We start from the raw sequence: 25,930 nt of genomic DNA, 5'->3' as shown, positions 1-25,930 counted from the left end.
TCCAAGGAAATCTGAAATCTACAAGAAACCAACACAACAGTGGGCTTCACTGCTCGCTCTCTGAACTGGAACTCCTGAGCCCAGACATCGAGGACTTAAAATAAACCAAATAAAATATACACACACACACACACACACACACACACACACACACACACACACACACACACACACACACACACACACACACACACACACACACACACACACACACACACACACAGACACACTGTGTGTGTGTATGTATATATATATATAATGTGTGTATATGCATATATAGTGTATGTATGTATATTTTAATGTTCAAAGCCCTTATAGCCGGCCTGTGCTTTCCAGACTGACATGTCCTTAGTCATGGCCTGATTCGGCCAGTAAATGCAGGAGATGAAAGATGCATCATGTTTCCCTTTGAAATTGGAAGATATACAGTAGTGACATCAACTCAAAACCCGGCAGTAACTAGTGCAGTGATGGGCAACCTTTTGAGCTCGGTGTGTCAAAATTCGCCAAAAAACCGAGCATAACTTGGGTGGTGTGTCACCTTGATAAAAAAACAATTTTGCGACATGTATAGTTTAAATAACAAATATGTATAATTAGAATTAACTTACCTGCTTAGTGACTTCTTTGTTCATCTGTCAGTTGGTTTCTTTTGTTGGTCTTGCTATTATTTAACTTGTGTGGGGTGCCGTGAACTAAGATAAGTGAGGGGGAGGGGGAATTCTTCCAGTGATGGCGAACCTGTGGCACTCCAGCTGTTGCAAAACTACAATTCCCATCATGTCTTTACAGCCAAAGCCTTTGCTTTGAATGGCCAGCCATGATGGGAATTGTAGTTTTGCAACAGCTGGACTGCCACAGGTTCGCCATCACTGATGCCTCCCTCTCACTTATCTCAGTAATGGCCAATGACACCCCACAGTTCACTGGATGATGGTTGCTGTAGTAGTCACAGGGCCTGAGTCCAGACAGCAATCACAGGGCCTGAGTCCAGACAGCAATCACAGGGCCTGAGTCCAGACAGCAATCACAGGGCCTGAGTCCAGACAGCAATCACAGGGCCTGAGTCCAGACAGCAATCACAGGGCCTGAGTCCAGACAGCAATCACAGGGCCTGAGTCCAGACAGCAATCACAGGGCCTGAGTCCAGACAGCAATCACAGGGCCTGAGTCCAGACAGCAATCACAGGGCCTGAGTCCAGACAGCAATCACAGGGCCTGAGTCCAGACAGCAATCACAGGGCCTGAGTCCAGACAGCAATCACAGGGCCTGAGTCCAGACAGCAATCACAGGGCCTGAGTCCAGACAGCAATCACAGGGCCTGAGTCCAGACAGCAATCACAGGGCCTGAGTCCAGACAGCAATCACAGGGCCTGAGTCCAGACAGCAATCACAGGGCCTGAGTCCAGACAGCAATCACAGGGCCTGAGTCCAGACAGCAATCACAGGGCCTGAGTCCAGACAGCAATCACAGGGCCTGAGTCCAGACAGCAATCACAGGGCCTGAGTCCAGACAGCAATCACAGGGCCTGAGTCCAGACAGCAATCACAGGGCCTGAGTCCAGACAGCAATCACAGGGCCTGAGTCCAGACAGCAATCTCCTCAGGCCTCAGAAGTGCAGCCTGGGACTTCTGGTCGGCGCAGCAGGGAGCAGCGCAATGTCGCCCAAACAACACAGATCCGACGCAGAGGCCTGGGACTTCCGGGAGCTGCGACTAGCCTACCGGAAGTCCCAGGCCTAGACGCTCTGCACCGGAGCTCTGTTGTTTGGACCCACAGACCTCCTGCATGGCATCCGATCCGATAAAAAATCGGATCGGATGCCATTGTTTAGTATTCCGATACCGCAAGTATCGGGTATCGGCCGATATTTGCTGTATCGGAATTCCGATACCGAGATCCGATACTTTTGTGGTATCGGGTATCGGTATCGAAACAACATTAATGTGTGTAAAATAAAGAATTAAAATAAAAAATATTGCTATACTCACCTGTCCGACGCAGCCTGGACGTCCGCGAGGGAACCGGCAGCGTTGTTTGCTTAAAAATCGCGGTTTTCCTTCCTTACTTGAAGTCCCGGCTTGTGATTGGTTGCGTGCCGCCCATGTGACCGAGACGCGACCAATCACAGCAAGCCGTGACGTAATTTTAGGTCCTTCAGGATTTTAAAATTACGTTCCGGCGTTGTGATTGGTTGCGTGCGGTCACATGGGCGACGCAACCAATCACAACGCCGGAACGTAATCTTAAAATCCTGAAGGACCTAAAATTACGTCACGGCTTGCTGTGATTGGTCGCGTCTCGGTCACATGGGCGGCACGCAACCAATCACAAGCCGGGACTTCAAGTAAGGAAGGAAAACCGCGATTTTTAAGCAAACAACGCTGCCGGTTCCCTCGCGGACGTCCAGGCTGCGTCGGACAGGTGAGTATAGCAATATTTTTTATTTTAATTCTTTATTTTACATATTAATATGGTTCCCAGGGCCTGAAGGAGAGTTTCCTCTCCTTCAGACCCTGGGAAAGAAGCAATTTCTATGGGGCCGCGGCCGGCGGCCGGCGTGTCACTGAAAATGACTACGCGTGTCAGCACTGACACGCGTGTCATAGGTTCGCCATCACTGAACTAGTGGGATCCAGGAACATCCATCAACTGTTCGGACAAGTTTTGAGAGAATCGGTTTTCATGGAAAAATTTTGACCCCAAAACCATACCTTCAACGTGGTAACAAGGCCAAGTGAACCCACTAAAGGTACCGTCACACTCAGCGACGCTGCAGCGATATAGACAACGAGCCGATCGCTGCAGCGTCGCTGTTTAGGTCGCTGTAGAGACGTCAAACACAGCAGCTCCACAACGGTGCAGGAGCGATCCTGTGACGTAGCGGTGACTCACTTATCGTTCTCACAGGCCGTTAGCTCCATGTTTAACATTGCTGACATCGTTGCTTTTGCTGTCAAACACGACGATTCACGCCGATCTGATGACCAAATAAAGTTCTGGACTTCTAGCTCCGACCAGCGATATCACAGCAGGATCCAGATCGCTGCTGCGTGTCAAACACAACGAGATCGCTATCCAGGACGCTGCAACGTCACGGATCGTTGTCGTTCTTGTTGTAAAGTTGTTTAGTGTGAAGGTACCTTAAACACAAAAACATAGGAACTTGGAAAAGAATGCCAGCAGGTGCTCCGGACTGATGAGTTCTAAAATATTTGGCTGTAAGAGAAGGCAATTTGGCCACTGAAGTGCTTCAGGGCAGGACAATATCGAGTGTCTGCAGGCAACCGTGAAGAATGGGAGAGGTTTTGTGCGAGTCTGGGGCTGCATTTCAACAAATGGATTTGGTCAGAATTTTACGATGTCCCCAATGCTGAGAAATCTAGGCAGATAATTATCCATCATACAGTGCCATCAAGGAGGGTGTCTGACGTCAAATTTATTCTGCAGCAGGCCAGCGACCCCAAACATTAAGGCAATGTCATTAAGAAGTATCTCCAGCACGAAGAAGAACAAGGAGTCCTCAAAGTGATATGGCCCCCAATGAGGTTTGATCTCATCATCCTCATCAAATTTCTGTGGGATTACATGGAAAGGATTTGCTCAAGCCTACATCCATAAAACATCTGATTAGTTCTCACAGATGTATGGAACAACTTCCCTTTCGAGTTACAGTACTTAAAAAAAAAAAAAAAAAGTGTACAAGCTTATGTATAAGATGTAAAGCTTTGATGAAGTTTTGAAGGCAAAGGGCGGTCACACCTAGTATTGATGATTTAGATTTCATTTGTTCATTCACTTTGTGTTTGGTTCATTGATCGAAATATACTAATACCACTTCCATTTTGAAAGTGTTCTTACTTTGCAGCATTTTTTCCATACCTGTCTAAAACTTTTGAACGTTGCTGTCTGTGGATAACCAATCTCTTTGCATTACCATACCGTTTCCAACACTGTAATTTGTGTTTGGCAATTAGTCGAGGGAAGAATAAGTCTGGAGCAAACACCTGCTGGTTTGTATTTCTGTACAGTGGAGGCCTAATGGACCTCTGTGGAGCTGGAATATGGCCACCTACTGAAGTTGTGAATGGGCTCACTACCACTGACAGCAAATGGCCCAAAAAACGTTCAAGGACCGAGCGATGATCGCTTCTATAGACCGGTTTCTCAGCTGAGGGTTTGGCCCCCGTTAATCCTTAGTAAGTGGTCTTATCAATAGGATATTGGCTATTAGTTCTAATCAGCCAGGTGGCACCATGTCAGCGCATGGTGCTCTGTGTCAGTGACCACATGATGAGAATGTGGTCACCACCAGTCAAACGTTGATGGCCTGTGTTAGGATGAGGACAAAAATTGAAAGTCTATAGAATCCACACATAATCCAATGTAAAGGGACAATCCCAGAAATGTTTGAATTCTTAGCGACCCCTGTATAAGGTGACTTTACCTTCTTGTATTAATAAAACTAGCGTCTGGGTTACAGAGATCAAGATCTTGTGGGAATTCACCGTCGTAGTTGCGGGCACAGCTTATTTCTGCATCTGCTTGTAAATCGCTTTTTGTGACAAAGGTGAAAGAAAAAAAACAAGTAACATCCATTATTGTAAGAGCATTTTTTGGAATTGTAGCTTACGCAGTTTTTTTTTTTTTTTTTAAAGGTGGGGCATTTATGGCATAGTGATAAGGATATGCCATGAGGGTCCGGGTAATGGTGTTCCCATCTCTTGAGCTCTCGTTGCTCTGCTTGGTGCGTATTGCCTGGAATGGAGATCTGACTACATGTACGGTTCCCTCTATTTCTATGGGAGCGTCAAAAATGTTTGAGTGCGTTTATAAATGGAGAGGGTATTGTTTTTCCTTTTTGAGGACATTTATCTGTTAGAGGATCCTATGGGCCTAGTAGTGATATCTGCTAATGCAAATGAATTCTCCATTAGTTATTCTGGTGCCATAAGCGTTTCCTCCATCAGAGCTCAGTCTGATTGGAGTGGAGGTCAATCTTGCTCCCCTCCATTCATTGTCTATGGAAATGGCAGAGCAACGTACTTGGTTTCCTTCGATAATCCCATAGACAATTTAGTGATTGACCTCCTCGCCAGTCAATCAAAGCTTTAGTCTTCAGTATGCAGAAGGTCCCAGCACTCGACTCCCCAGCGATCTGTCACTTATCCTGAGAATTTTCATGTGTGGGAAAACTCCTTAAACGTGAGGAGCATTATGGGGTTACCACCTAGTTTTCGCCACCTTTCCTTGTCTGACCTACTATATTTCCATAGTTGGGGTTTAAGGTTTGGGACCCCATTGATGTGAGACATTGAGGAAATATTCTGCTGACAAACCATGGATGATGATGATGGTTTAGTAGTTTTGACAACCTAAAAGAAAAAAAAAAAAAAATATATATATATATATATATATATATATATATATATATATATATATATATATATATATATATATATATATATATATATATATATATTTATTCTAAGGAATTCTCAGCTCATTGGCGGCCTTGCATTAGACATGCTGCTAGGAAATGCAGTGCTTACGACCAAGGTTCCCTACACATTGCTGTTGATCACTTGTGGGCCCATCTTATAAAGTAATTATTGTTCTGTCTGGTTAACCTATTTAATCCCTTCCTGACGTGTGATGTAAATGTACATCACACATCGGGTCTCTGTGTGTAGAGTGCGCTCAGGAGCTGAGCCCGCACCGTATCCAGTAAAGGTCACTTCTGTGTTACACAGCTGGCATCTGCCTGCAGCAGAAGCAGCAGCGACTTGAGCTTGCTCCAGTCACTCCTGTTCAACTATTTTAAAATGTCAGTAATGCAGTTTCAAGTCTCTTAAGGAAGATTAGCAAACTTTAAAAAAAAAAAAAAAAATTAATACTATCTTTTCTTTGGTTTATTTTTTTAAACATTTTTCGTGTCATTTAATTTTGATATATCATATATCATACTTGTGTAACGTATGCTAAGCAATGTAAGGTGAAACAAAATCAAAGCTTGAGAATTAAGTTTCTTTTAATTGCCTTTTATGAAAAAAAAAAATCAATAAAAAGATGAAAACATCATATGTATCACAAATTGGCATCTATAAAGAAAAGGCCGCTTGGCACGTGAAAAAAAAGCCCTCATACAGGTCCAGTAACAGAAAAATTAGTGTTAAATTGTTGTTTGGGAAAATGGTGACATAAACTAAATTAAATAATTTTTTGCCCGGCTATGGAAAAATAAGTTATGGCTCTTGGACGAAAGGCAATAATAAATGAAAGTGCAGCAATTAAGCAAATATTGGGCATTAGTGGGAATGGGTACATGAAAGATCAAAAGTTCACCTGTGTTGTCTTTAGTGTTCCATCTAAGGTTTCTTTTGTGTCTTGTTTTCAGCCTTGTTGAATGCTCTGGAGCTGCTACCGTCAGAGAAGAGATATGAAGGGATTCAAGGGGAGAAAATGGTTCTGGACTGCAAGTTCACATTGGCACTAGAAGACACAGGAACATTGGATATTGAATGGTCCTTGGTGGCTCCTGATGCCCAACAGTCCGATCAAATGGTACGTATATGAAGCCCTGGCTGTGTCTTCTGCACGTCGTGGTCACCCCACAGTAATTGCCTTCCATGGAGGAGTTGATACCATCTTTCACAGAGGTGTCCTGGTACCGCTCATCCTCCAATCCAACCATGTTAAGCCATCTTGCGTGTACAGTACAGACCAAAAGTTTGGACACACCTTCTCATTTAAAGATTTTTCTGTATTTTCATGACTGAAAATTGTACATTCACACTGAAGGCATCAAAACTATGAATTAACACATGTGGAATTATATATTTAACAAAAAAGTGTGTAACAAAAAAGTGTGAAACAACTGAAATTATGTCTTATATTCTAGGTTCTTCAAAGTAGCCACCTTTTGCTTTGACTGCTTTGCACACTCTTCTTTTGATTCTTTTGATGAGCTTCAAGAGGCAGTCACCGGGAATGGTTTTCATTTCACAGGTGTGCCCTGTCAGGTTTAATAAGTGGGATTTCTTGCCTTATAAATGGGGTTGGGACCATCAGTTGTCAGAAGTCTGGTGGATACACAGCTGATAGTCCTACTGAATAGACTGTTAGAATTTGTATTATGGCAAGAAAAAAGCAGCTAAGTAAAGAAAAAGGAGTGACCATCATTACTTTAAGAAATTAAGGTCAGTCAGTCCAAAAAATTGGGAAAACTTTGAAATTGTCCAGTGTCACATCTCTACAACAAGAGGAGACTTTGTGCAGCAGGCCTTCATGGTAAAATAGCTGCTAGGAAACCACTGCTAAGGACAGGCAACAAGCAGAAGAGACTTGTTTGGGCTAAAGAACACAAGGAATGGACATTAGACCAGTGGAAATCTGTCCTTTTGTCTGAGTCCAAATTTCAGTTTTTTTGGTTCCAACCACCGTGTCTTTGTGCGACGCAGAAAAGGTGAACGGATGGACTCTACATGCCTGGTTCCCACAGTGAAGCATGGAGGAGGAGGTGTGATGGTGTGGGGGTGCTTTGCTGGTGACACTGTTGGGGATTTATTCAAAATTGAAGGCATACTGAACCAGCATGGTTACCACAGCATCTTGCAGCGGCATGCTATTCCATCCGGTTTGCGTTTAGTTGGACCATAATTTATTTTTCAACAGGACAATGACCCCAAACACACCCCTAGGCTGTGTAAAGGCTATTTGACCAAGAAGGATAGTGATGGGGTGCTACGCCAGATGACCTGGCCTCCACAGTCACCAGACCTGAACCCAATCGAGATGGTTTGGGGTGAGCTGGACCGCAGAGCGAAGGCAAAAGGGCCAACAAGTGCTAAGCATCTCTGGGAACTCCTTCAAGATTGTTAGAAGACCATTTCCGGTGACTACCTCTTGAAGCTCGTCAAGAGAGAATGCCAAGAGTGTGCAAAGCAGTCATCAAAGCAAAAGGTGGCTACTTTGAAGAACCTAGAATATAAGACATATTTTCAGTTGTTTCACACTTTTTTGTTACGTATATAATTCCACATGTGTTAATTCATAGTTTTGATGCCTTCAGTGTGAATGTACAATTTTCATAGTCATGAAAATACAGAAAAATGTTTAAATGAGAAGGTGTGTCCAAACTTATGGTCTGTACTGTATATGGCATCCTTATAATTTACATTATGTACAAATAATGTGTTCATGTTACTGTATGAAGTAGTACATATTAGGCTGGAGTGATGACACCCATTATTTCCATCATGTGGAGGTTTATTTTGTGCTTACAGTCTGATGTAGTTCGCACTCCCCAGAATCACAGGAAAAAACAGTTGTATCCATGTAGATGACTCTTTGGATCTCGGTACCTTTGAGATGCCCACGAACAGTTGGTTTTGCTGGTGGATTATTAGTCTCTCTGCTGATCTCCCCTCTTCAGCGGGGGGCTCCTGGTGACATACAGTAGTACATAGACAGCATATATAGTGGGTACGGAAAGTTTTCAGACCCCTTTAAATTTTACACTCTTTGTTTCATTGCAGCTGTTTTGTAAATTCAAAAAAGTTAATTTTTTTTATCATTAATATACACTCTGCACCCCATCTTGGCTTGAAAAAAAAGGGAAATGTAGAAATTTTTTGCAAATTAAATAAAGAAAAAACTGAAATCACATGGTCATAAGTATTCAGACCCTTAGCTCAGACACTCCTATTCAAGTCACATGCTGTCCATTTCCTTGTGATCCTCCTTGAGATTATTCTACTCCTTCATTGGAGTCCAGCTGTGTGTAATTAAACTGATAGGACTTGATTTGGAAAGGCGCACACCTGTCTATATGAGACCTCACAGCTCACAGTGCATGTCAGACCAAATGAGAATCATGAGGTCAAAGGAACTGGCCAAGGAGCTCAGAGACAGAATTGTGGCAAGGCACAGATCTGGCCAAGGTTACAACAGAATTTCTGCAGTACTCAAGGTTCCTAAGAGCACAGTGGCCTCTGTAATCCTTAAATGGAAGAAGTTTGGGACCACCAGAAGTCTTCCTAGACCTGGCCATCCAGCCAAACTGAGCAATTGTGGGAGAAGAGCCTTGGTGAGAGAGGTAAAGAAGAACCCCAAGATCACTGTGGCTGAGCTCCAGAGATGCAGTAAGGGAGATGGGAGAAAGTTCCACAAAGTCAACTGTCACTGCAGCCCTCCACCAGTCGGGCCTTTATGGGAGAGTGGCCCAACGGAAGCCTCTCCTCAGTGCAAGACATATGAAAGCCCACATAGAGTTTGCTAAAAAAAACACATGAATGACTCCCAGACTAATGAGAAATAAGATTCTCTGGTCTGATGAGACGAAGATAGATTTTTTTTTGATGATGATTCTAATTGGTATGTGTGGAGAAAACCAGGGACTGCTCATCACCTGCTCAATACAATCCCAACAGTGAAACATGGTGGTGGCAGTATCATGCTATGGGGGTGTTTTTCAGCTGCAGAGACAGGACGACTAGCTGTCATTGAAGGAAACATGAATGAGGCCAAGTACAGAGATATCCTGGATGAAAACCTCTTCCAGAGTGCTCTGGACCTCAGACTTGGCCAAAGGTTCACCTTCTAACAAGACAATGACCCTAAGCACACAGCTAAAATAACAAGAGTGGCTTCAGAACAACTCTGACCATTCTTGACTGGCCCACCCAGAGCCCTGACCTAAACCCAATTGAGCATCTCTGGAGAGACCTGAAAATGGCTGTCCACCAACGTTCACCACCCAACCTGATGGAACTGGAGAGGATCTGCAAGGAAGAATGGCAGAGGATCCCCAAATCCAGGTGTGAAAAACTTGTTGCATCATTTCCAAGAACACTAATGGCTGTACTAGCTCAAAAGGTGCTTCTACTCAATATTGAGCAAAGGGTCTGAACACTTATGACCATTTGATATTTCAGTTTTTCTTTTTTAATAAATTTGCAAAAATTTCTATCTTTTTTTTTTTTCAAGATGGGGTGCAGAGTGTACATTAATGAGAAGAACTGAATTTTTGAATTTACCAAATGGCTGCAATAAAGCAGAGTGGAAAATTGAAAGGGGTCTGAATACTTTCCGTATCCACTGTAGATAAAGGGCAGAGGGTGAGCTCTGTGGGCAATATGAGGGTCTGTTACACAGCATGTTTAAGACGCTTGTTCACTACTTTTTATATGAATGCATTATCCTTGTGATAAGTCATAAATTAAAGATTGTTAGAGGTGCTGAACCCAAACCCATCAGCTGGTTTAGCTCCAGTGGCAGCTGAATGTTCACAATGTACAGAGAGGAGCACTACTGCTCCCAGGTACTATAGATTAGAAGGTATTGAAGAGAGCTTGACTGTAGAACTTGCCAGCATCCTTGGAAGCTGCGTTCCTCCTTCGCTTATCCAAGTACCACCGTAGCCGAAAATAGCAGAAGTACATGTGTATTATACAGAAGACAGAATAAATCTTGGTTATTTGAGGCCAGGACGGTCTGTGTGGACATTCACCTAATGACTTACTGGTGGTGTATTGGCCCCAAGCTTAGGCTTTTGCCAAGGATCTCCAAAGTTGAAACCATTGCACATGAGTGTTGTGATCCTTTATACTAGGCTCCTGCCTGTTGGATCCCTTTCCCCCTCTTCCTTCTTGGAGGCACCCTTGCCATGTGTCTGGATTTGACCCCTTGATCCTGTGTTCTGTGGTTGGCGTCTGTCTACTGAGCAATAGCAGATACACCTTTTCTTTGGGTGTTCTAGTTCAGTTTCCTTTTGTTTGTCGGTTTTGGGTGACAGGTGCGTTTCATTTACTCTCTGTCCTGTCACCTTTGGGGTTCAGCTTTATGTGCCCTTTCCTTCTGGTGATACTTGGTTGCATTCATTCATTTTGCTGTAGTTTATGTTGGCTGCAGCTGGTTCGTGTGTGATTCCTTTTTTTCTTGGGGAATTTCTTCTCTAGAAGCTGCTAAGGACATTCAGGATAAGCCGCCATCGAGTGGGAGTGCCATTGCGTTATTTTAGGGTTTGAACCTCCGCAGTCAGGCAGGGACAGACCACGGTCATAGGAGGGCTTTTCCTAGTCTGAACAGAGGTCTGTCAGGTTTAGGTATTTGCTCCCCGTGTGACTGTGCTTTAGCCGTCATAACAAAGCTGCTGCAGGTAATGTCTGACAGCAGCTTTTCCATAGTGAACAAAGGAGTGATCGGCTGGACTCAAGCTTCCTGTACCTTGGGGTGTCCGGTTTGGCTATTCGCCTTACAATTGTTTGATAGACCGCTATCTAATGCATATGTGTCTTTAAGTAAAACTGGCCACATCATGGAATAGTGGCTGCAAAGCTGAATAAAACATATTTTATAATTTGTGCAAACACCAAAGATTTGTTAGCAGAGATTCGTCTGAGGGCCGATACTTTTTCCTCTGGATGATGTTGATTAATCATAAGCAAAGGGCCTCATGCATTGGGATAAGAAAACCACATTCCTCCAGAGAAGGTCAGGTGTGGCTTTATTTTTGTGTGTGAGAGATGTAAGGACACACAGCCCTGCTCTCTCTCCTCTGTAATCTGCTGTGTGTGGAGCAGAGTTGTCATTACAAACACTGTGCAGCTTTCATCTCCCTACAGTCAGTGTGGGGGGGAGTATAGCAGAGTGGACAGTGGCCAGAGATGAATGCCTCAGGGTGTTTGTAATGACACAGAGATCTAGGAGTAAAGCAGCCCTCATTACATGTCTTAGGCTACTTTCACACATCAGTTTTTTTCCGTCGAATTTTGAAGAAAAAACATATCCGGCAAAAGTTGCCACCGGATCCGTTTTTTTCTCAGACTTGTATTAGTGCCGGATTGTGACAGATGGCCTCACGTTTTATCCGTTGTTTGCCGGATCCGTCTAAAATTCGTTTTCCAGCAGCAGGAGAAACCGTACATAGGAACGTTTTTTTCTGTCCGGCGAAAAAACGGCCAGCGATGGATTCGGTGAAAAACGTATGAAGCGTGAGGTGAAATTATCGAATCCGGTCTTTTTAAACAAATCTCTCCCCTCTCTCCTCTCTTCCCCAGGGCAGGAAGTCAAAATTCTATCCCTGGGTAAAAAAAAAAAAAAAAAAGAATCCAGCAAAAAAACCGGATCAGTCGCATCAGTTTTTCACAATTTGCGCCAGATCTGGTTTTTCCAACATTTGCAGGATTATGCCTGATGGCAAAAAAACTGATGTGTGAAAGTAGCCTTAGGCCTCTTTCACACTTCCGTCTTCTGCTGTACGTTGTTGTGCAGTAAAATGACGTGTCGACGTACGTCACGGAAATATCGAAAAACGTGTGTGATGCATCCAGTGTAATGACGGACGCGTCGTTTGTGCTGTTGCCACAATTTCAATGAAGAAATTGCCGGGATCATATGTCTGGGACGAGAGAGAGAGAAAGCCATTGTAGCCAGTGACGGGCAGCGCAGGACTCGTCGCTGACCGATTTTCCGACGTGCAGAAAAAACGTTCCTCTGAACGTTTTCTCCGCACAACGGACCGCTATTTTCCGACGGATCCAGTGCACAACGGATGACCATCCGTCACAATCCGTCGCTAATACAAGTCTATGGGAAAATGCAGGAGCCTGCAAATTTTTTTAAAAAACGACGGATTGTGACGGGAGCAGAAAGACGCAAGTGTGAAAGTAGCCTTACAGGGAAAGCCGGGTCTAAACTTCTGAGGTGTGCGGGTTATTTTATTTATATACTTTTTTTAAGCGACGCTTCCTGCTTATTTGTCAAGCAGAAGAAAAAGTAACTGCCTCAGACACGAATCTCTATTGCACCCTTGGTTTTGGTGCAAATTACAATCTAAACATGGGTAACCCCATCTCAAAGATCCTACCCTAATATGTATTGGGTATAATAGCAAATTCCTCCAATTAGAAATGTTGTATAGTTCTTCTGATAAGCTATTTTGCTGTTCCCATGTGCAGGGCATTGCAGTAGCTTAGATATGCACGATTGCGACCACTCAAAGTGACAGTTATTAGTGGTTGTAACCATGGATATCTAGGCTACTGTGATGCTCTGCATATAGGATAAGCAACATAGCTTATCAAAATAACTATATTACATTTCTAATTAGAGGTATTTGCTAATATAATATTAATACCTTAAATTAGAAATGTAGTATAGTTCTTCTGATAAGCCATGTTGCTTATCACATGTGCAGAGTATTGCACTAGCTTAGATATCCATGGTTGCGACCACTGACAACTGTCACTTTGGTCGTAACCATGGATACCTAAGCTAGGGCAATGCCCTGCACATGGGGTAAGCGACATGGTAAATCAGAAGGACTATACTACATTTCTAATTGGAGGTATTTGCAAATATTTATTATTGCACCTACTACATATTAGGATAGGATCTTGGAGATGGGAATAGCCCTTTTAAGTTAATAGCTGACTCTGCAACGGAGATGAGAAATAAAGGCTACGTTTTCCTTGGCTCTGCAGCCACTGTTCCTTGGAGTGGCTAATTTAACGTGCGAAAACTGGTAAAAGTCAAAGGGCCAACCTGTCTGGCCCTCGCCCCGCTGTCTGGCCCTCGCCCCGCTGTCTGGCCCTCGCCCCGCTGTCTGGCCCTCGCCCCGCTGTCTGGCCCTCGCCCCGCTGTCTGGCCCTCGCCCCGCTGTCTGGCCCTCGCCCCGCTGTCTGGCCCTCGCCCCGCTGTCTGGCCCTCGCCCCGCTGTCTGGCCCTCGCCCCGCTGTCTGGCCCTCGCCCCGCTGTCTGGCCCTCGCCCCGCTGTCTGGCCCTCGCCCCGCTGTCTGGCCCTCGCCCCGCTGTCTGGCCCTCGCCCCGCTGTCTGGCCCTCGCCCCGCTGTCTGGCCCTCGCCCCGCTCTCTGGCCCTCGCCCCGCTCTCTGGCCCTCGCCCCGCTCTCTGGCCCTCGCCCCGCTCTCTGGCCCTCGCCCCGCTCTCTGGCCCTCGCCCCGCTCTCTGGCCCTCGCTGGAAAATGAAGGGTAAAGATGAGCATGTCCTAGCAGGGTCTGACCAGGCTCCGTAACGAGTGGTCACTTGTCTGGGCGAGTCCTTGCAATTGCCTCAATTTATTTTCTTAACTTGCATTTTTCTTTCTTTTAACATTAGATAATCGCTTTTAATGGAATCCCATATCCCCAGGACGGGCCGCTGAAGGGCCGGGTGGATTTTGTGTCTCCCACTCCTGAAGATGGCGACGCCTCCATAATCATCTCTAACCTACAGGAATCGGACAGCGGGACTTATCAGTGCAAGGTGAAGAAGATGCCGGGCTCCCAGAACAAGAAAGTGACGCTGAACGTCTACAGTAAGTCATCGCCGTGTCTGCTAATCAGAATGGAAATACTGAGAAGTCGTGCGCTCGGCAAAGGGGCGTCCATCAGCGCTATGCCGCAGCATTGATGGCAGCGGGAAGGATACGGGAGGTCCTCGGCGTATCGCAGGACCAGCGGTGGCCATGATCTGCACTTCTTGCAGCATGTCAGTTTAGGCTGCAGACGTCGCCCCTTCCAATACGTATGGGGGTACGTCTCCATGTGCTGTGTTTTTTATTTATTTTTTTCTAAAGGGAAGTTTTCTGCAGCGAAACTTTGGAATGACTCTTTAAAGGGAGCATGTATGTAAAATAACGTGATCAACCTGCAGATATGGGGCTAGTCCATAGTGTTCTGACACCGTGTGATGCCTTCACGGAGAGCCCCGCTGCCAGGAGGAAGGGAGATTACCGTACCTTAATAATTAACAGGAAAGTGGTGTGAATGACTGCAGATGTGTATTCTAGTCAATGGTTGGAGTAGATTTTCTGACTGCTACCCCAGATTCACTGAGGGGTTGTTCAGGGCTTCCATATTGGTGACCTATCCAGATCAGTAGGCTATGGCTCTGCCGATTGTTGATGTAAGCAGTGTACGGGGCGGATCACAACGTCCCCTTATATTGCTGTATCGCCCCCCCCATCATCTTTCACGTTAATAGGAGATAAGGTGTCCTCCTCCCCAGCCGGGCCTACAGATTGGCTATCGGTACGTCGTAGGACCAGATGAATTACCCCATGAGATGCAGATTCCTTCTTTTTTTTGCCCTTTTTCTTTCCAATTCACTGTTGGCTTCTCCTTCAAAAGCTACATAAACAAAAGTGAACATGGAAACCCAGCCGGAAAGTGAGCATCAATGAGATGTGGGGGATGAGGGTTAAATAGTAGTGATGAGCGAGCGTGCTTTGATAAGGTGTTATCTGAGCATGCTTGTGTGCTGATAGTGACTTCTGCGTGCTCGAATAGTATAGACTCCCCGCGGCTGCATGTCTCGCGGCTGTACGACCATCCCTGCATGTGTTGCAGCTGTCGAACAGCCATGAGACATGCCGGCGCGGGGAGTCTATACTATTCAAGCACGCGGAAGTCACTATTAGCACACAAGCATGCTCAGATAACACCTTATCCCAGCACATGATTATTAAATAGGAAGGGTTTTGCTCATTTCTGCGTCAGAAGGTGCGCGGGGCCGGTGAGGTCACTACAGATATGTACATGATAGGACAGGTGTGCGGTCACCTGCCGCTCGCACACAGCCGGTATCTGTAGGTGTGATGTCACCTCTCAGTACAGGAGTGGAGCCCGATTACCCTTTATGCACTGAGCTGACTGGTCCAATCTCGCCAGGTAAGTACCTGGCCGTGACACTTTAGTCTGTTGCAAGTCCACATAAAGTTGTAAAAAAGAAAAAAAGTTATGGCATTACCGCAATTTACGATTAGCCACAAGAAAATTATTTTAATTGAAATCATTATTAATAAAAGCAAGAATGTGGTTTCCAGTGCATATAATTTAGCAATACGTAGTGCCGTACAGAGCAAGTCAACATCATGTGGGAAGTGAGAGAATGGCAGCGGCGACCTGCCCACCGGATAATGGTCCAGATTATAATCTACAGGATCCGCCGGATTCTCTTCCGCCCCCTTCACACTGCGTTCTTCGCCACGTTCAATGTGTTGCCATTGGGCTTATGTTCAAAACCGACAAAACTGGTTTCGAGCATATACTCTGATGGGGCCATTGACTACAATGGTGCAGATGGAGTCACCGTGTTCTGTCGTGCATCATTTTTGGACATATACGCCTGCTTGAGGCGGACACCCAGACGTAGTACTGGTCCTGTCAGCTCATACGCCCAAAACCTTGTTTGCTGGGGTGGTCCAAAAAAAGCCTTGAAGGGACCACAGAGCGTGGTGAAGAACGTTGGATCAGTCTTGATGAAACTTGCTCTAGCTCCAGTCGGCAGCAGTAAGCGAGACCTTCCCGTTAGTCTGCAGGACTGGGCTACACGTCTGTGGGTGTAACCTTCAGATTTGGAACATTTTTATGGTCTGAATGTTTACTTGTAAGAGTTGATAGATCCTCAGGTCTCGGATTTAATGGTGTCATTATCCATATTGTATTTTGACAGTCAGACCTGCAAAGACGCGGTGCCAAATTGATGGGAAGCAGGAGATCGGGAAGGACCTTGCCCTAAAGTGTAATTCCGTCGAAGGGTCCTCACCGCTCACGTACACATGGCAGAAAATCAGCGGTCAAGAGAAGCTGCCGGCAACGGCGACATTCGGTAAGTCCTGCCATTAATAAGGACCTTTTATTTTATCATCAGTTACCATTTGTCTAATTTCCTAGCTCTTACTAATCACTTACTATCACTTTAGTTCCGTTTTTCATTCCATTTGTAACTGATCCCTTTTTTTTCCCTAGACGTATCTGTTATGTCCCGCTAGCGTTCTGCACATGTGCATTGCTTAAAAAAGGGGAGAAAAAAATCTAGGGTTTTTGTTTTTTGGCCATTGCACTGATTTTGTTATTTATTTTTTGCTCTGACAAGGAAGGCAAATAGAAGATATTTTATTACTCTTCTTGTTCCAATTGAAAATGAGGTCTGGTACAGCGCCATTTTTCTTTCAGGTTTTATGATTCCCAATACCGAACGGACTACTGGATGGAGCGTTGTATAGAAAGACGTTCCTGACTTTATTCATTTTTGCTTCATTTAGATGCTACTGGAGGTGTTCTCTATATAAAAAATGCTTCTCAGGAGTATAGCGGAACATACCGATGCATATCCAAAAACAGGGTTGGCTCCGACGAATGCCTCGTAATCCTGAAGGTTGTGCCACGTGAGTGTTAAACTTTTCTATTGGCTTTGTGATACCCTTATAATGTAGCTGTCCCCCATCCACCAGGATTAGGTGCTGGGATGGGACTTCATTCGTTATTTCACTTTATGCAGACCAAATGTGTCGCCTCCCTGCAGCTTTGTCTCCGATATTAAGTGGATTTGGCTGAGGACCACCATATGTCGACATGAAATGCATCTATTCCTCCCCCCTTCCCTGGAAAGAGGTTTACCCCTATAGCGTGTGACTGGAGGATTACACGGGTGTGAGAAACAAGGTGATAAATCGTACGTTTCATGGTCTATCTGCTCTGCTTTTCCACCAGCCTCCAATACAGCAGGGATCATCGCCGGAGCCATCATCGGGACGTTGTTGTTCTTCATTGTGTTAGGAGTTTTGATCTTTTTCTGCTGCAGAAAACAAAAGGAGAAAAAGTATGAGAAAGAAATACAGCATGAAATCAGGTAACTGCGAGATGTGATCTGAGGGCAACAAATCAATTGTCTTTACCAGAAATTGAAGGAAATGAATGAGGTCCTGCGGGGAGTTCATCCCAAGTTTGTCTACCTCTTTAGACCCTCTTCAGACATGGGTGCAGATGTGCTTCACTGTCCATTAGTGATGAGCGAACGTGTCCACCAGTCACAAGACATGCAGCTGTAGGGACTGGAACATATTTTTCGAGCACCCCGAAGACACTCTGCACACGAGCATGCTCGCATACCACCTCGCTCATCACAACTGTACATATAATACATTGCTTCTTCTGGAGGCAGGACTTCTCCGGCCTGGCTAATAGAGGAGGGTACTGAATTTTTTAATGGGGTGTTTGAGTAGGGTTTCTAAATCTGAAAACCCGTTTAACCTATATCCTATTTATTATTATTATTTGTTTATATAGCACCATTAATTCCATGGTGCTGTACATGAGAAGGGGTTACATACAGAATTATGGATATCGTTTACAGTAAACAAATTTACGATGACAGACTGGTACAGAGGGGAGAGGACCCTGTCCTTGCGGACTTACATTCTATGGGATAGTGGGGAAGAGACAGAAGGTCGGGGGTGCAGCAACTCTGGTGGTGGTGAGGCAGCAGCTCGGTTGGTTGGTGAGGCGGCAGCTCGGGTGATGGTGAGGCGGCAGCTCGGGTGATGGTGAGGCGGCAGCTCGGATGGTGGTGAGGCGGCAGCTCGGATGGTGGTGAGGCGGCAGAATGGTCATTGCGGGCTGTAGGCTTTCCTGAAGAGATGGGTTTTTGGGGTTCCGTCTGAAGGATGCGAGGGTGGTGGATAGTCGGACGTGTTGAGGTGTGGAATTCCAGACGATGGGGGATATTCATAAGAAATCTTTTGAGGTGGTTGTGTGAGGAACGAATAAATGTGGAGGAGAGTTGGAGGTCTTGTGAGAGTCGAAGATTACGTGAGGGAAGATATTGTATATCCTATATACGGAAAAGCTCTAAAGAATGAACGAGCTGCTTATGTAAAAATAAATTAAACCACAGATTGTAATTTGGAAATAACTTGTCCTTACAGAGAAGACGTGGCGCCCCCCAAGAGTCGCACTTCAACAGCACGTAGCTACATAGGAAGCAACATAGGAAGCAACCACTCATCGCTTGGTTCTTTGTCCCCATCGAATATGGACGGTTACTCCAAGGCTCGGTACAACCACGTCCCCAGCGAAGAGATGGAGAAGCCACCAAGCCAATCGCCAAACTACGTCCCGCCCAAGGTAGCTGGTCCTAATCTTAGTAGAATGGGAGCCATCCCTGTCATGATCCCAGCACAAAGCAAGGATGGTTCGATAGTCTAAAGTCTCTCGATCTCGTGAATAAGTGGTTGTCAGGGCGTCCCTCAGACTTTTTGGCCGTCGCGTTCCTTCCCCTACATTCCAGACGGACGCCTCTCGCTGGGCTGTTATGGAGAGACATGTCTGCTCTTCCTCTGCAGTCACACGGCTGGTTCTGCACATTTATTATTCACTTTTATATCACATGGAGTTAGTCTTTTTATTTTTTTATTTTTTTTTAGTTTTTTGCAGTTATTCACGAAATCATTTTCAGGTCTAATGAGGGTCGTGGGGGGGTGTAGAGTTGAGAAGCCAGCCAGTTTTGTCCTAGATTTCTGATTTCTCTGATGGGAGTTACCAGTCGAGTATTAGCATTTTTATGTATAGTGTGTATAATTTTTGCCTTTGTAGTGTACAAAACACAATTTATTTCTAGAAAAGCCTATGTCTGTAGCATGAATTGTATCTGAGTCGGGTGCAGGGACGATGTTTGTCACGTTCTTATTTATTTTGCTTCGTTGCTGACACTTGGTAAGTGGTCAGTAAGGTCCTCTGTGGTGTGTTAAGATGTCATGTCTTTCTGGGCCTTTCTTAGGCCGGCATCACACGCGTGTCTCATGCTCTGGCCTGAACTTGACTGTCTATATAAGCCCAGGTTAGGAGACACCCTACTAGTCCTTTCATCGTGGTCTGTTCCCAGACTGAGCGATGACGGTGTGAAGCTGACCTTAGTTGGACATAAAAGTTTTTGGCCATTTAGGTAATTTCTGCCTGTGGCTCATCTAGATTGTACCAGGCATGTAGCCTGGTAATTTTGTATATGTTGATGGGGGGGAGGGGAAACCCTGTTGGCGTTGGCTTGGAGACCACCAATAATGTTGTACTGTAGATATGTTGTCTTTGTTGGCCATGTTCAGGCCGATTTACACAGTTTATCAATGGTGGTCTCTTCTTCCATTAGTGCCAGAGTCATGGTCTTTGAATGGACCATTTTCCTTGTTATTACATTTACCCCAAGTTCTTTCTGCTAAGCAGTGAAAGCTGGTTAGATCCCATTAATCTCACCATACTTGTACATGGATATGTAAATAGTGCCGTCAGTCGGGGTTGTCCCACTACCACCACACATCTTTTAGGAAGCTCCACTACAAATGTTGGGATAGGTGTATATATACCCGGTCACACGTCGGCTCCAGATCTGCTTCTTAAGATGGTGCCTTTCTCATTATGACCCTTATGCAGGAATGTAACTCTTGACCACACTCGTGCCTACATTTGACTTTTCTAAAGGTGCTTTATATGAAGTGAAGGCACGGTCTTCAAGATGAAGCCCACCTCTCTGATTACTTGTCTCTATTTTTTAAAGCAGTTTTCATACCAAGAAATTGATGTTAATGTCTGCACAAGGCAGTTTGTATAATAGGACCTTAATTGGCTGGGTATGACGACGGCTTGAGTTTATTTTCCTGCTCTTTTTGGCACAGTTCATCATTTCAATTATAAAATCTCCTAACACCGGTTGTGGCGGCCATTCTAAGATCGTAACATTTACAAATACGTGTGACAACCATCTGCGATTAGAAAAGGGTTGTTTGTTTTTTTGCGAGGAGTGGCAAGATTTCTGAAAATTGGGCTATTTCTGACACAGAAGAGGTCATGTAAACTTGGACATGACCCATGGACAAGAGTGGGATTGGTTTTTGCAAAGAAAAGACTTAAAGGGGTGGTCCTCAACTGAAATAGCATGGGGTAAAATAATAATAATAAAAAAAAAAATTAGTAAAAAAAAAAAGCAAGTGCAGACCAACAATTTGTTGGTTTTTTTTTTTGCCAAGCGCAGCTGGTCCAGTTTTTAACGCTGCCAGGGTAACCCCACCAGTCTCTGTTCTTCCTCTGCCAGCTGGGATGGACCAGTGATCACTGACCACCATGGTGACCAACATGTCACATATACTCTTGTCTCTACATCTGGTTTTGGCTCTACAGGAATGACTACTGCGACCAGTGATTAGCTGCAGCTAAGGAATGATGAAGCACAGAGACTAGCTGCATACAAGGGGAAATGTGACGGATCAATAAGGGGAATTGTTTTTACTTTACTCCATGCTATATGGCTCATGAAACTTTTTTGGAAGTGGACCACTCCCTTATTAGCATAATTACAGGCATGGCCTCTGTCCCTGCCCCTGACATGGAGGAGTGTAGGTACCCTCTGTCCCTGCCCCTGACATGGAAGGGTCTAGGTGACCTCTGTCCCTGCCCCTGACATGGAGGAGTGTAGGTACCCTCTGTCCCTGCCCCTGACATGGAGGAGTGTAGGTACCCTCTGTCCCTGCCCCTGACATGGAGGAGTGTAGGTACCCTCTGTCCCTGCCCCTGACATGGAGGAGTGTAGGTACCCTCTGTCCCTGCCCCTGACATGGAGGAGTGTAGGTACCCTCTGTCCCTGCCCCTGACATGGAGGAGTGTAGGTACCCTCTGTCCCTGCCCCTGACATGGAAGGGTCTAGGTGACCTCTGTCCCTGCCCCTGACTTGGAGGGGACTAGGTGGCCTCTGTTCCCCCGCCCCTGACTTGGAGGGGACTAGGTGGCCTCTGATCCCTGCCCCTGACATGGAAGGGTCTAAGTGACCTCTGTCCCTGCCCCTGACTTGGAGGAGACTAGGTGGCCTCTGTTCCCCCGCCCCTGACTTGGAGGGGACTAGGTGGCCTCTGATCCCTGCCCCTGACATGGAAGGGTCTAGGTGACCTCTGTTCCCCCGCCCCTGACTTGGAGGGGACTAGGTGGCCTCTGATCCCTGCCCCTGACATGGAAGGGTCTAGGTGACCTCTGTTCCCCCGCCCCTGACTTGGAGGAGACTAGGTGGCCTCTGTTCCCCCGCCCCAGACTTGGAGGGGACTAGGTGGCCTCTGATCCCTGCCCCTGACATGGAAGGGTCTAGGTGACCTCTGTCCCTGCCCCTGACTTGGAGGGGACTAGGTGGCCTCTGATCCCCCGCCCCTGACTTGGAGGAGACTAGGTGGCCTCTGTTCCCCCGCCCCTGACTTGGAGGGGACTAGGTGGCCTCTGTTCCCCACCCGACTTGGAGGGGACTAGGTGGCCTCTGTCCCCACCAAACAATTCCCCATTGCAGTAGGATTTTTCGGTTGCCCTCCCCTTTGAAGCCTTATGTTGTCAGATCACTGGTTATCGTGCATTCCACATAATGGCGCCACTATAAGTACCGGTTGGATCGCTGTACAATGACTTGATTCTGTAAATCCAGTCTGATGGGCTGTGCCAAACCCCTTCTGAAGTGTAATTGGGGTAAATGTTTTCTGATTCCGCTGTTTTTCAGTTCTAACAATTTTCTGTTACAAATATTTCTCTACTTGTAAATTTGTTCTGATATTTAAAAGAAAAAAAATGAAGTGAAATTGCAGCTTGTCTGATTTTTATTGTTAAGACCTGATCGCTAAATTCCCAAAGTAAATGTGTAAATATGAACTGATCATATTGCGAGCAGCAGCTCTAATAATCGGCTTATTGTTTCCGCCGTGACGGCCGGGTCCGCACATCGCAGCGGGGTCACAGATTCTTATATCCTTTTTTTTACATATGGGAAAGCCTCATATTTCTCTTTTTAAGGGGCTCTGTATCCCAGTTTTATCTTTAAAACAAAGTGAAAAATGTGACCCCCGATGCCATTTGCAGACCTCTCCTTAAAGGGAATGTCCACCATTAAAAAGCACATCATTGTCTGATACATAGTGCCAAATCCCCTGCACAGAAACAGTTAATGATAACTTTGCTTGTGGATGTGACGAGAGGGAGATTAGTAACTTACTGCATATTATTATATCGTTGGAGTAGCTTCCACAGTCACCCCTAGTAGTCGCTCCAGGTTAACACAACAATTTTATCAATTAAAGGGGTGTTCCAGACCTTGCCGTATGATGGGTCAACAAAATCCGATTAGATGGGGTTTTAGTCCCAGCACCTTCACCGTTCAGCTGCTTGAAAAAGCTGTGTGTGGGTTGTACCAGAAATTGGGCATCTCTGTATGTCGTGGCCCCGGACCGTGCTGCTGCTGCTCTAGTTTTACTTTATAGGAGAGCGCTGCAGTACCGTTCATGGCCACTAGACAGTCCACGGCACTGTCACTTCTGGCGCACCACAGCCCTTTAATCAGTTGATTGGTTGGATCCCTACTAATTTCATATTGGTAAATGATATGATTGCTGTGGACAGCTTATAAATATTAAAGTTCCTGTGTCAAGAGGTTGTTCTTTGCAAAATTTTAAGATGGCATTCTCGTAATTGAGCATCATGACCTGCATTGACCCCCTGGGATCCAAGCTTTAACCCCCAGGGAGCCAGGCCCCTCCAGTGGTCTGTGACTGGACAGGAAGCAATGACTGTCTTTGGTCACCTGACCACTGAGCCGTATGATTGGCTGCAGCAGACAGGTGCCGTTTCGGGCTCCTGACCACTGCAGCCAGTTACAGGCCTCTGGAGTTAGGGGACCAAAGTATGGTCATTGCTTCGTGTCCTGGCACAGACCGCCGGCACAGCTAGTGCTGGGTCCATAGGGGTTAGAGCTGAGGAGTGCATTTACTATATTAACACCATCAATGCCGAGTGTAAATGTATAGAGGCCAGAAGACTCCTTTAAGGTTTAAGTCTGTGCAGGGGTTTTGTAGCTTTGTATCAGAAATGTTGGCTCTGTAAAGATGTATGCAGACTGTCCCGAACACTAAAAACCAGATGATGGTACAAGGTGGAGGTTCCCTTTAAGGCCCGTTTCCCGTTCTGACGATTACGTCTTTTTTTTATACAGCTTTCCTAATTAATTTGAGTAACACCTTTGTGTTGCTTTTTATTTTCTTTTATGTACACTAAGGGCTTTCAAACGTGTAAAGTTTTTTTTTGTTTGTTTTTTTTCATAGTTTTTGTGAAATTATTGTACTTTTTAAAATAAAAAATGGTATAATCCGGATGTGTCTCTTCAGCATTGTCTATGATTTCACACTTTCTGGGGGGCTGAGAACACTAACCAGGATCTTCATTTCTGTCTTATGTTTTACCTGTCTATAAATCATGGTTCTTCCTGTGGGGTCATAATGGTCGGCATGATGGTACATGAGGCTTGTAAGCTATCGCACCAGTCGTGTCCTACAAGGCTTTGTGCTTATTACGCTTCTGGTCTCGGGCATGGAGACCGCTCGCTGCGGTGGAGGAGGTGGCTCAGAAGGGAGTTTGGTTTCTGATTTTTAGTACAGTAGTTCTACTGAAGGAGGGGTTGCATCATTTTTATATATTCATATGTTTTAGAGGCTGTCCATTACTTTTTCTCTTCTGACCTATCCTTAGAATAAGCCATCAATTTCTGATTCAGCGGGGTATGACACTTGGCACCCCACCTATCGGCTGTTATCGGTGGTGCCGGCTGGAAGTACTCACTTGCGGAGCTGGCCATCTTCTGGTAGTGGCCGCGGCCGGATACTACCCGTCCGCCTCCTATTGATTTGATTAGGAGGCGAATGTGCGGTACCGAGCCTCCGCCACTACCAGAAGATGCCCAGCTCCGCAAGTGAGTACTTCTGTCTGGCGGCCGCTGCTGACACCGATAACAGCTGATCTGTGGGGGTGTTGAGTGTCGGACCCTGACTGATCACACATTGTTGAGCTAGAAGTCATCAATGAAAAAGTGGTGGACAACCCCTTTAGGCTATGTGCACACGTTCAGGATTTTTCACGTTTTTTGGGGCGTTTTCCGCCAAAAAAAAGCTTAAAAAACGCATACATAAGCATTCCATCATTTTTAATGCATTCTGCAATTTTTGTGCACATGATGCGTTTTTTTCCGCGAAAAACGCAGCATGTTCATTAATTTTGCTGAGTTTTTGCCGCTATTTAATGCATTGGGAAGCTCCGGAAAAAAACGCACAAAAACGCGAAAAAAAGCATGCGGATTTCCTGCAGAAAAAGTCCGGTTTTGTTCAGGAAAATTCTGCAGAAAATCCTGACGTGTGCACGTAGCCTATAATGTTTTCAGTAAATATGAAAAATAACGTTTCTCCTACCTGAGAATTCCTCTATCTCCATCTATGAGCCACTTCTCCGCCTCTTGTTTCCTAAACACATTCCCTTTGAGGGGAAAATGGCTAAAATCCATCTTAAAATCAAGATGCAGGGTTGGCTCACTTATCACAATACAGTGGTCTATTGAAGTAGAGAGAAAAACGTGAGGAAGGGCCAAGTGAAAACTAGAGGCCAAGTCAAAGGCAAATTGTTCTGCAGCTTTCTAGTAAGTGTTTTATCTCGTAGAGCTGGAATTACAGCTAGACTGCTCGATACAGCTGTATAATGTCCGCCATGATGCAGCTCCTGAACATTTGCTACAAAAAAGACTGGAGGGTGCCGAGTGGCTGGGGGGATCACATAGCAGCTGGTTTCCACCCACTAGCTCTGAGGCAACTGAAAATTAGAGATGGAGCCTGTAGAGGCCAAAAAATGCAGAAGCCAAGCTATATAATGACCAGGAATCGTGTTATTCATGTACACGACTTCTTCTGAAATGCTGAGTACACTTTAAGTGCCTATCCCCAGCAATTAGCTGCAATCTGTGAACTTTGCAGCATGTTCAGTTCTCCTGCAGCGCCTCTAGAGGAAGATTTAAGCATTACATGGATTACTTGAATAGCCAGGCTGTCCTTTTTAAACCAGTTGAGGAACTAGATTTTGTCCCATTTGTTCTGAGCTTATAACAATGACCAGTCCTAAGGATAAATCAATATCTAAAACCTGTTCAAGCCCCTTTAGCTTATAACTTGTCTCCCAACATGCGAATGCTCTGCTCTCCGGTAATCCACAGCAATCGGACACTGTTTTAAACTGAACCGTTAAAAATGGAGCATCCCTTTAACTGAACTAGTCCTTTTGGTTTAGTTTTCTTACTTGAGCACCATTTTAAGCCAATGC

General features: G+C 45.4%; 1 protein-coding gene across 7 annotated transcripts in view; it reads left to right on the top strand.

The window, feature by feature from the left end:
• CXADR (CXADR cell adhesion molecule) overlaps positions 1-25,930 on the top strand; it is a 64,482-nt gene that overhangs the window by 26,637 nt on the left and 11,915 nt on the right. The window contains exons 2-8 of one of the 7 annotated variants that reach the window (XM_077294026.1): positions 6,400-6,566; positions 14,121-14,319; positions 16,458-16,613; positions 17,050-17,172; positions 17,498-17,636; positions 18,712-21,593; positions 21,632-22,388. In XM_077294026.1, the coding sequence (XP_077150141.1) occupies positions 6,400-6,566; positions 14,121-14,319; positions 16,458-16,613; positions 17,050-17,172; positions 17,498-17,636; positions 18,712-18,991 (1,064 nt within the window). In that variant the 3' untranslated portion in view covers positions 18,992-21,593; positions 21,632-22,388. Of the gene's footprint in view, positions 1-6,399; positions 6,567-14,120; positions 14,320-16,457; positions 16,614-17,049; positions 17,173-17,497; positions 17,637-18,711; positions 22,389-25,930 lie in introns of those variants that run through there. The other 6 variants (XM_077294029.1, XM_077294025.1, XM_077294028.1 and 3 more) reach the window with 6 other exon arrangements.

Source organism: Ranitomeya variabilis, chromosome 3, assembly GCF_051348905.1.
Source record: "Ranitomeya variabilis isolate aRanVar5 chromosome 3, aRanVar5.hap1, whole genome shotgun sequence".
Lineage (NCBI taxonomy): Eukaryota > Metazoa > Chordata > Amphibia > Anura > Dendrobatidae > Ranitomeya > Ranitomeya variabilis.
The sequence above is the reverse complement of the archived record's forward strand: the minus strand, read 5'-3'. Positions and strand labels throughout refer to the sequence as shown.